Source organism: Beta vulgaris, chromosome 9, assembly GCF_026745355.1.
Source record: "Beta vulgaris subsp. vulgaris cultivar EL10 chromosome 9, EL10.2, whole genome shotgun sequence".
Taxonomy (NCBI): Eukaryota; Viridiplantae; Streptophyta; class Magnoliopsida; order Caryophyllales; family Amaranthaceae; genus Beta; species Beta vulgaris.
This window is the reverse complement of record NC_079210.1, coordinates 1,048,582-1,059,994: the sequence shown is the minus strand read 5'-3', so window position 1 is coordinate 1,059,994 and position 11,413 is coordinate 1,048,582. Positions and strand designations below refer to the sequence as shown.

The 11,413-nt window shown below is 36.8% G+C and overlaps 1 protein-coding gene across 4 annotated transcripts; it reads left to right on the top strand.

Moving 5' to 3' along the window:
- Positions 1–44: 44 nt before the first annotated feature.
- On the top strand, positions 45–11,101 carry LOC104902562 (lysine-specific demethylase JMJ26). 4 transcript variants are annotated; one of them, XR_007269461.2, is made up of 12 exons: positions 47–994; positions 1,074–1,189; positions 1,978–2,077; positions 2,466–2,607; positions 3,504–3,567; positions 3,656–4,499; positions 7,028–7,363; positions 8,750–8,953; positions 9,731–9,814; positions 9,918–10,003; positions 10,115–10,234; positions 10,341–10,359. XR_007269461.2 is itself a non-coding variant. In XM_048635729.2 (12 exons), the coding sequence occupies exons 1-12, from the start codon at positions 356–358 to the stop codon at positions 10,395–10,397; spliced, it is 2,799 nt and encodes a 932-aa protein (XP_048491686.1). In that variant the 5' UTR covers positions 48–355; the 3' UTR covers positions 10,398–11,101. The 4 variants fall into 4 exon arrangements, 3 of the variants coding, with proteins under 3 accessions (XP_057248114.1, XP_048491686.1, XP_010688672.2); XM_048635729.2 differs by having other exon boundaries at positions 48–994; positions 9,731–9,803; positions 9,900–10,003; positions 10,341–11,101; XM_010690370.4 differs by having other exon boundaries at positions 49–994; positions 9,731–9,803; positions 10,341–11,101.
- Positions 11,102–11,413: the final 312 nt, after the last annotated feature.

The following is an 11,413-nucleotide window of genomic DNA, read 5'->3' as shown; positions in this document are numbered from 1 at the left end:
AAATATGGGTGTATTTTTCCTAATCTCTCTCATCTCCTAAATTCATATCACTCACGTTGAAAGGGAGGGAATACAAAATATTGGCACTTTAAAGTGTTGGTAGAAGCTAGACTCTTTAACCTTTTAAAACCACGTTCTTTGCCCATGTCAACAACTTCTCTGCATCTTCAACAAATCAATACTGTGTGTGTAAGCGGTGATTTTCTGTAAGATTTGTTACACAAACCACCCTAATTTTCATACTTCCGATTACAAACCCTAAATTCCCAATTTTCGCTGACAATTCAAAGCAAAATCATAATCATCAATGAGGAAAAACTAGTGAAAAAAGATAGAAAAATTAGCTGCTGAAAAAATGGAAACTCCAACTACAACAAATGAAGAACTACGAGAGAGAAGATGGAAGTGTGAGAGGTGTGAGTTAAAGGGTGATAATAAGATGTGTTACCAACATATTGCGTCGTATTTATTTCCGGTTACAAAGAAAAACGTTTCGCCTGAATCTGCAAAAAGTGAAGATGAAATTACCCAGAAAACAATCTCGATTAATTCAATTGAAAGTAAGAAGATTGAAGAAGGAGAAGAAAAGAATGTTGAAGAACAAGGTCAGGGTAATGGAAAAGTGGTTGAGTTAATGAAGTGCACACCAAGTGTTTGTGAAAATGGCGCAAAGAGGGAGGAGAAAATTACCCAGAAAGCTGTTTCAGCAAGATTGAAAGGAAAGTCCAGTAAAAGGAAGAAGGTTGAAGAGGAAGGAAGTGGGTTGAAAAATTCAGTAAAAGTAAAGAAAGGAAAGGCATTGGATAAAAAGGTTAAGACTTCCCGGAAGAGGTTTCGGAAGATTACTGCGAATGGCGGCGACTGTGATCGGAGTAGTGAAGGACTTGGTAGTGTGGTTGAGGAGGAAGCGGTTGAGAGGAAACGACGAAAATGTTCGCAAAATGTGGATGAATTTGATACATTGCTTGAGTTATCTAAGCAGAGGCATAGGAAGGTTGATGGGTTTTCTAATTTCATGTTTGGAATTCTAGTTTCTTACCTATTTTTGACCACCTTTTTGTTTTGATCACCAGGGGATTAAGATTGATTTAAACACTTGTCATCAGTGCCATAGGAGTGACAAGGGAAGAGTGATTAGGTGCACCAAGTGCAAGTCTAAACGGTTTTGTATTCCCTGCATTACAAACTGGTCTGTTTCTTTGTCTCTTTATACTCATTCTGTTCCTTGTTACATAGCATGTTTAAAAAGCTTATTATAAAGAAAAGAAAAGTATGCTTGGAAGTATAATTTATATCAGTATGCTAAATGCTAATGATCGATAAATTTGTGCTTTCATGAGGTGTTTGAGATAATTTCTGATGAATGTTATAATTGATGTTACTAGGTTATGAACACTGTGAATCTGTGATATGTTATGATCATGTCTATCCTGGTTGCATTTGTTGTTAGCTTACATTGTTTAGTTGCTTTGATTTTGATGTCCTCTGCTTCATGCTTGTTGCATTATTATTAGTTATCCACTTTGCACGGTAGTAGTTTTGATTCAGCAAAGTTCCTTTAGTAATATCTTTTATCATCTTGGTGGCAGTTCCTTCTTAATCAGTCTTTAGTGGTCTCCCAGTTTGAGTCACTGTGGTTTAATGTTATCTGATATAAGGACCATCCTTTATCCAGTTTCTCTGTCAGCAAGATTCTGTAGCTTACCAGGCTACTGCTCAATTTTTAATTGAAATGTTTATGATCAGCATTATAAATGCCCGACAAACATTAAGTTTTGTTATGAAGCAACTCTTCTCTGGGCTACTGCAACTTATACCTATCCCTTTTCCTATTCTCTGAATATATTGCATCGTCATGTAATATTGTTGGCCCCTTGTTTACATCTGGAATAACTGAGTAGTACTGTTGAAGTATCAATTTTGGACTAATAAAGGATCAAGGATGTTAGAAACTCTCTTGTTAATTGTGTGGACCAGGTATCCACGGATGACAGAAGAGCAGATTGCTTTGACTTGTCCATTCTGTCTTGGGAACTGCAATTGCAAGGCATGTTTGCGCATGGACGGACGTATCAAAGTGTGGCTTCGTCTCTTTATCTCAGTTAGGGGGTGTTTGGTTCACTAGTTTTAGGTATGAGGTATGGGTTTGGAATGAAGAAAACCCATACCTAGTGTTTGTTTAACTTATTTCTATACCTCAAACCCATAAGGTATGGGGTTTAGAAACCCATGGGGGGAGGTGGGTATGGCTCATACCTTACCTCTAGGTATCAAATAAAAGAAAATTTTTCATTCCTAAATGAAACCAAACACAAGGTATTAAGTATCAAGTTCCAAACCCATACCACCTTGGTTTCATTCCTGATTCCAAACCCATACCATAATATGAACCAAACGCCCCCTTAGAGGTTTCTTTCTAGTGTTCGATTCCTTGTTGAAATTCACGGTTTGGCAATTTCTTGTAGAATCGGTTGAAGGATGGTTTTATAGTTCCGGAAGATGTGAAGATTGAGCAGTCCAGAACACTCTTGACGACTATTCTGCCATTTCTGAAGCAGTTTAATCAGGAACAGATTTCAGAAAAGGAAATAGAAGCCAAAATTCAGGGTATTTTATCATTTTCTGTTGGAGCATGGTTTTATATATTTCTAGTTGTACCTATGCTACTATGTGCTGTTGATTTTATGTAATTGGGTGTGTAATTATATGCACAAAGTCAGGTATGTTGCTTTTTGCTCCATATTTAGAAATGGCTCAGGGGTTTCTTTGATGAGGTCAATTTCCTTGTTTACAGATGGATGATTGTTTATCTTTGGGATATGTTCTTTGTAGTTGAAAGTATGTTTAGGGAAGTTGACTCCATTAACGTTTTGTAGAAGAGCCAGGTTTATTTCCTGTTCTCTATCTTTGTAATTACCTGTGTGTTTTATTACTGGCAAAGTGGAAGCTCCATGTCATCTCATATCTTGTGGATGATTTAATTACAGCGATTCACTGGGAATCAGGGATGATTCAATTGCTGAAGTTTACCCACCTTAGTTATTTAGTAGTTGGTTGATTGTAGTTATTGCAACTTTGTGAAGCAGATGAATATTGTGAAATAAAATTATTGTAGTTTATCGAAGCATAATGAGATTTTATGTACCTTGGCTTTTGAGACATTCATGTGGATAATATTGTTTGGAATTGGGAGGGGAGGATGTGAAGTGAAATATTGCATAGAAGGGAGATGATTGATTTCTTCTTTGTCTGTAAGTATGATTTCACCAATGATTATTTGATTTATTTCTGGGCTCTGCCTCTGAATACCTTTGGTTGCTACTGTTCCTAGCTAGTTATTTAGATTCTGCGTTGTAGTTTTTTGCATTTATTTTCAGGGTCACATATAGATTCTAAGATAGCTATTTATAGTGTCAAATCTCTTCATTATGGTGCTTCTACACCCTGGAAATTGGCTCGAATAACTTGTTGGAGTTTTTACAAATTGGTTTTTGTTCTTGCAGGTAAACTAGCATCTGAAGTAGAACTCAAAAATGCAATTTGGCGAGATAATGAGCGTGTATCCTGGTAAAGGAATATATTTTATAGAGCTCTTTTGCTGTTGTGATGAGTTGCTATTTCTCTTCAGGCCATAATTTGGTCATCTGTGGTGCAGCAACAACTGCAGAAATTCCATTGTTGATTTTCACAGAAGTTGTCCAAAATGTAAGTATATTTTGTGTCTTACTTGCTGCTGGGAAGTTCGTGCTGGACAGCTGCAGGGTTGTGAACAAGTGATGGAATATGTTGACCAAGGTTTCCAAAATGTAAATGGTCAAAGTTCTACTGCCCGATCCAAGAAACCAGCCAGAGGCTACAATGCTCCTACCAAATTAGAGGCAAAAGCTAGACGGAAAAGATCTCTTGCTCCATCAGAGAAAAACACCACAGTCAAAGATGCTCGTGCTCCATCTCAGGGAATAATGGGAGACAATTCTCTGGAGTTACTTGTTGATCTAAATAAGGCAAAGCCTGAATGGAAATCAAATAATAAGGGTTCTATACCATGCCCTCCATCAATATACGAGGGTTGTGGTGGTACATTTCTTGAATTAAAATCTATCTTGTCAGATGGTTGGGTTTCAGAATTACTGAATAAAGCAGAGAAGACAGCGGCTAAGTGGGAACCTGAGAATGCACCCCCTGCTCCTGAGGGATGCTCATGCTCTGTGTCTGATGCTGACAGTGGAAGCATATTGCGGAAATGTGCTTCCCGAGAAGGTTCAGATGACAAGCGTTTGTATTGGCCAGATGCGAGGGACATTCAATTTGGAGATCTCAAGCACTTCCAGTGGCATTGGTCCCGAAGAGAACCAATTATTGTCAAGAATGTTCTTGACACTACCCTGGGTTTAAGTTGGGAGCCAATGGTCATGTGGCGTGCTTTCCGTCAACTTGGAAATAGCAAAAATTCCACCCCATCGAAAGTGAAAGCTATAAATTGCTTGGATTGGTCTGAGGTAATCTCTATGCTACTTGCAACCCAGGGCTAGATTAGATGACTTTCTAAAAAAAATTACATTGTCATTTTAATGTTCCCTGCTGCTTAATTTTTTAACTTTCAATTAATTACACCTTTACTGAAATCCCATCTTATTATGTTTGGGGGTATTTATATGTTGTGCTGGTGTGTTGGATGTACTCCCTCCGTTCCCATTTGTTTGTCCCATTGAGATCTTAGATTTGTTTGACTTTTTGTCTTTTTTATTTTTTTTTGTTTGGTGGAGTTGATGAAAGACAAAAATGGTGGGAACAACTATAGTGATTGTGAGAGACTAGATTAAGGTGGTGGTCCCCGTGGTCATGTTTAGTATGGACAATCTTTTTGGGTCATCCCAAAATGGAAAATGGGGGAAAAGATAAGGGAACAAAGGGAGTAATAGATAAGGTTAAATTGGATAAACTCCATCAGACTTTTCCTAGTCTAGATCCACTACTAGATATTTTAGACTGCGAAATTTAAGCCTAAAACACCAGTCCAAAATTTCATAAATCTAGTCCATTCTTGTCCAATTTTATTTATATGAGTTCAAATTTGATCTAGTCGAAGCCACTTTGCAAGTTTTATATTTTTATAAAAAATTTTAGGCTCAAACCCATATTGGTCATATTTCTATCTCATGCTAAATTTTAAAATTCAGATAACTTGCATAAGGTTAGTAATGGAGATTGGTGAAGTCAAAGCAATTATTTTTATGTTCTTTGATTAGGGAAGTAAACTAGGCAGAGCATGCATAAAAAAGTCCAAACTAAATCACTCTCTCGGATAATACAATAATTTGGAGAAATTGAACAAGAGAATCAAGAACAGAAAAAGAAATATTAGCCTTAGTCCCATTGAAGTCCAATCACCTAATCCCGGGTTCAAAGAAGAAAACTTCATGAAATTCTAAATGGGGAAAGACATTCATGCTACAAATGGTAAACTCCCAAAACTCACCGATAAAGACAACCATAAAATTAAGACCGAGAAAACTAAAAAGAAAAAGAAAGTCTATCTAAAAACTACAAAACCTCAATGATACAAAACTAAATAGCAAGAACTAAGTTGCCCGTATCAGATAGCATTTGAAAGCTATGTCAACCATAGCAAAACCAAATAATACTTGACTCCACTGGCAGCGGATTAAGAAGAAACCCATTGAAGGTGGAGAAAGCCACCAACTGCGCAATTCGTGCACAACTGACAAGGATGACGCAGAGTTGCCATCATCTGATTTTACTAGCAGTTGAAGGCTATAATCTAAGACCTTTAAGGCTTTAATGGTCTGACTAAGGATGATGCTGAAGAGAAGGCACCGGTGGTGAGGATTGGTTTTCTGTGAATTCCAGCAAGGCTGAACAAGGTTATACTCCAAATTTAGTCAGTAAGGATATCCTCAAAACTCAAAAGAGAGCTAAAAGGAATTCTTGAGGGATAAATGCAAAGATAAACCAAAGTTCACTAAAGGTTGGGCTAAGAAGGGAAAGGACAACCTTACCCCAGCAAAGAGAAAGGTTTTAGCTGATCATTGGCTTGGAGGTGTTGGTATTCAGCTTAGATTTATAAGGCGTTGTTCGATGTGTGCAGCGGCTAGAATTTCTATAAGGCTTCATTTTCTATGTAGGGTACCTGTGGTTTTTTTTTTTGAGGGAATATAGGGACGTTTTTAGTGGGAAGTTAGAAAGGAACTTGCTTTTATAACGGAGGTCAAAGCAATCGAATATCATCACATTGGTCTTAACGTACCTTATATTTTTGTATGATATTATATCCATAGGAAAAGGACACAAGAAAAACTAGGAATGCACTGATGCGATATTACCACAAAGAACCAAGCGGGATAGCTTAATTCCCCAGAGACTCTAGACTGTAAAATATACTAGCATCGGTAAAATTTTTACAAAGATATCTAATATTATCCTATCCACTAGAAAGAAGTTAAATTAGTGCAGAAAAGATTTTCTTTTATTACAATTACTAGAAAAGTGCTACCTAACTTTTTCATATCTATTGACTATTTGAACAATTATATCCATTAAAATATACTTTCTCTGTTCTTTTATTATTGGTACGTTTCCCTTTTGTAGAATCTTCATTAATTGGTACATATCTTCTTTTGGAAAGTTTCTGTGATCACTCTTCCTCTTTTCCCTTTAAGATCCCATTACTCTCACTTCTTTTGTACATAGATCATGGGTTTATGTGGTTCCCCCTTCCCCTTTTCCTTAATTTTTGTGCTCCCCCTACATGTAGCGATTCTAAAACAACGGAGGAAGTATATGTGAAGCGCTACACTAAGCATTTAACAATTGTATGTTCAGTATATGCCTTTTCTGATTAACTTTCTTGGGTTCATCTTGATTCTCATTGGAACTGTGGACCACAGGATGCTCGAATTAATTTAATTGATCGAGTTTATTGTTCATTGTGCTAGTAATTTCAATTGCATAATTTATTTATCTGCTATTTGACTGGAGATGGACACTGTGTATTCATTTACTGTAGGTTGATCTCAGTATTTACCAGTTTTTCAAAGGTTATCCACAAGGTGAATTTGATGCTGGAAAGCGTAAGCAGCCTGTCTTATTGCAATTGAAAGATTGGCCACCTAATGGTAAATTTGAGGAGCGTTTATCACGCCATAGTGCTGAATTTGTTAGAGCTTTACCATTTAAAGAGTATACACATCCCAGGGATGGAACTTTAAACCTAGCTGCGAAGTTGCCTTTAAGAACTTTGAAGCCAGACTTGGGCCCAAAGACCTATATTGCTTATGGACGCGCTCAAGAGTTGGGTTGTGGAGACTCTATCAGCAAGCTTCACTGTCACATGTCTGATGTGGTACAAATTTGCATCTATATCTATATCCTTTGCACTTAGAATGATGCATGAATATCCCACTGGGAGATTAATGTTTAAAGAAAATGAGATTGGAACACTTCCCTTTTTAGGAAGTTTTTAATTACATCATTACTTTATTTGGCACTAAGTTCTCTCTATCACATGGGTCCCTCTTTTTGTATCTCTCTTCTCTCCTTGATCCTCGCGCCTCCCTCCATGTTGCAATTAGAAGCAAATGGAGGAAGTATATTTTCGTGTAGTTCAAACATCAACCATCTGTATTTTGAGTCCTCTAACGTCTGAATATCATATTGTGCTTGAGTCAACTCTAAAGGCAATGACTCCGAAGCATGAAATTCAGTGAGCTCTCCGTTACTGGGGAATATGGTAAAGACGTACTTGGATGATAAATGGGGCAGGCTTGCCAATAGGATTGGTTACCTGTTAATATTTTCTGTTTTAACAATACTAAGCACTAGAATGCAATGGACGTCGACTTGTCTCATTAAGTGATACCATATTAAATCTGCAGGTGGCAAATAAAAAACTAAAATTAGCAGAAAAAATACAGGTGTTAAATTCGGCTTAGCTGGAAAGATGAATAGAGTTTACCCTCTTGATTGGCATTAAAACTGAAAGAAGTAGGTAGCAAAGAAATGGCAAGATGGCATTATGTCAAATAGCTGCTTTTAGATTTGGTGTTGGGTTTGTGGTGAAGTACACTCTCCAATTTTGCACCTCTGCTCCTGTATGGGTTGTCCTATGGGACTTGCTCCCCTTATGGGCTTTGAAGTGTTCTCATCTTCGGTGGTCTTGAGAATTTTGACCTCTAAATATAATAATGGTAGGTATTATTATAATTTTTAGAAGACAATATTATGAAAATACTTTCCATGATAAATCTAATAAACATCATTTCATGTTCTGAATTGTTTCCTTTTTTTTACCTATCTGTGGTCAAACTTTTAAAGCTGGCTGGCAAGCTTTATCCTTCAAGTAAAAAATGTGAGTTATATAAGGAAATGAAATGAGGAACTTGTTTTTCTTATTTTCTGTTGTGGCTTGTGATTTTTCTCAAGGAAGCGGTAAATTTTTCTTGATTCTTAAGAGTTTTAACTGTCACCAACCCGCTAAGACTGCTACACATAGAACAGGTCCATCAGGGGTTCAGTAATTTGTCTTCACCATTTGAGAAATCTGTATTGTAATCGGTTTGCTGTTCCCCATGCGAAAGTGCATACTTATTTATGTTGTGCGGCCAAGCATTATGTTGCATTTGACATTGATCAGTTGTGAAATGAAGTTTTGTTGGAAGGTTGAAGGTTTTTACTGTGCAGTTTCTTTTGTTTGAAATGTGCTGAGTCCACTTAATGCTATTTTATATAGGTCAATATTTTGGCACATACTACTGAAGTTACTCTGCATCTTGACAGAGGTGCTTGTCCATCTGGGAGCTCGGAAGGTTCGAAGGATGATAGCGAAGGTGCACTGTGGGACATCTTCCGCAGAGAAGATGTTATAAAACTACAAGAATATCTGAGGGGACATCATCTGGAATTCATGAACAATCATTGCACCCCACTGAAGCAGGTTAGAATAATATTGCGTAGTTACATATTATTCATACATGTAAATGAGCTGTAAATTGTACTTCCCCGTTCCTCAAGTTCTTCCTAGATACTATAGCTCTAGTAGAGAAGGTGTGACAGTGCATCTTTTTTGTTTATCAAACTGGAGAGAGAATGTAGCTGGGAGATAATGGAATTGTAGCTGGGCAAGGTATTGTAGAGAGGGAGAAAATATTTACCAAACCAGGAATACAGTAAACGTAGGAAGAACTTCATGGAATGGGTGAAAATGGAAAGTAAGAGATCTTGGGCAAATGGAGGGAGTATATGTCAAATGTACTGGTTGCACAGATGACAAATGATATATCGTTTCCACAAGGATTATATAAATAAGTACATCCTCCGTTTTTTTTCCAATACTTTTCCACAATCTCCAATGCTTATCTTTGACCGTTAATATCTCTAAGGTATTAGTAAAAATTATGGAAATTTGATTTATAAACCACCATTGAGATGAATCTAACAAGATCCAACATGAGTATGTTTTTCCATATATAATAATCACTACACTTGGTCAAAGTTTTCTAACTTTGACTAGAATATTCCAAGTGAGAAAATCTGTAGATTGGCGAATCTGTCTGCATGTCTCGTAAGTTTCAGAGAAACAATTAGGTTTTGAACTTGCTTTATCAGTTCCATTTGTCTTTAATTATGAATTATGATGCAAGTCATACATGTACTTTTTTTTATATATATATATATTGGTTAATTTTCCTTTTGTTTTTGTCTGAATGAGTAGGTCATTCACCCCATTCATGATCAGACATTCTACTTGACAGAGGAGCATAAAAGGAAGCTGAAGGAAGAATATGGTAGGCTTAAAGTAACTCCATGTGGCTCTCCAGAACTCAGCCTGGTTTCTAAGTCATGTTTAACTTTCTCTCCGTTGCTGTTTGTTTTACCTTTAGTTCTATGCTACCTTATAGGAGTCGAGCCATGGACATTTACTCAAAAACTTGGAGAAGCAGTCTTCATCCCTGCTGGATGTCCTCATCAAGTTAGAAACTTGAAGGTATCATGTTCACTCTTCTGAGTTATTATGGGATGGAGATTGGAGGGTGTACTAGTTATTATATCGAGGAATTTGGCCTCTAAATGTACTATGACCAATGTCTATTTCCAGTCATGCATAAAGGTAGCGCTTGATTTTGTCTCTCCCGAGAATGTTGAAGAGTGTATTCGTGTGGCTGGGGAGCTCCGTAGTTTACCTCGAAATCACAGAGCGAAGGAGGATAAGTTGGAGGTACGTTATTGGAATTACAATTGCATATTTCTTATCCATCTTTTTGACTAAAACAGAGTTTAGTACAATTATAACTTTGAGAAGGATCTGACTCTTTTTGGTGTAGGTATGGAAAATGATTATTCATGCAGTGAAGCAGGCTGTAAAGGACTTGGAGACCTAGCAGGAGTCAGATGAAGAAGAACCGGCTTGAGTCGTAGCCTGACCCATTTGCTGAGTACTTTTACTCGTAATTGAGGCCTGAATTCGAGGGTTATGAGATTTTATCAGAGACCTAGCAGGAGTCGAATGAAGAAGAACCGGTTAAGACTTAGCCTGACCCATTTGCTGAGTAATTTTACTCGTAATTAATGTCTGAATTTGAGGGTATGAGATGACCTGAATTCACTTGTAGTGTATCTTGGGAGGTAGTCTAATTGTTAATACTAAGCATTGTTTGGTCTAATAGTATAGGTTTCCGTCTCACAACCATAAGATCGTGAGATCAATTATCTAACCACACTAGAGGCACTTTAAGGATGGGAAATCGTTTACTCTTCCCCTTCACTCCCAATGAGCATTGCTTGTATAGCTGTACCGGCTTGATCCTAGTTGGTTAATCGAATAGGGCACTTCTTTTCTCTTCTTTTTTTGAAGTCCAATTGTTTTGGTACATCTTTGAGCTGGCTATATTTGGTTAGGTTGCTTGTATTGTATAGTTCTAATAGATTTAATTTGCGCAAGTATGAAGGTAGAATTGGAAAGCTTGATTATTATTTTTCGAACAATTTATTTTCGTTCTAGGTAATACAAATACCGAGTATTATCTTGATTATTATTAATGAAAATAACACTAATTACAGAAATTTATAAGTTTCCAGGCAAGCATTTATAGATGGTAATAACAGCCCCTCTATATTTCCAATGTATTTATCCATTGAAGTTATTTGGAGTACCTGTCAAAAAAAAAAGAGTTATTTGGAGTAAATTTTAGGAGGGAAATTAACTCATTTAGGAGGGAAATTTGAGGAGATCAATTTTAGCTGAGTTTTTTTTTTTTTTTTGAAGGGAATTTTAGCTGAGTTTTATTTTAGTATATAGTATGAAAGATTGAGAATTTTAAACATTTTGGATGTAGATTAGTTAAAAAGTGATTTTGTATGAATTGTGCAATTCAATTCATAATGTGAACTAGGTAAC

Coding starts and splice junctions, on each gene's coding strand:
- LOC104902562 (XM_048635729.2), top strand. CDS start 356: ATGGAAACTCCAACTACAACAAATGAAGAACTACGAGAGAGAAGATGG. Junction 995..1,073: donor CTAAGCAGAGGCATAGGAAG/GTTGATGGGTTT, acceptor TTTGATCACCAG/GGGATTAAGATTGATTTAAA. Junction 7,364..8,749: donor ACTGTCACATGTCTGATGTG/GTACAAATTTGC, acceptor TATTTTATATAG/GTCAATATTTTGGCACATAC.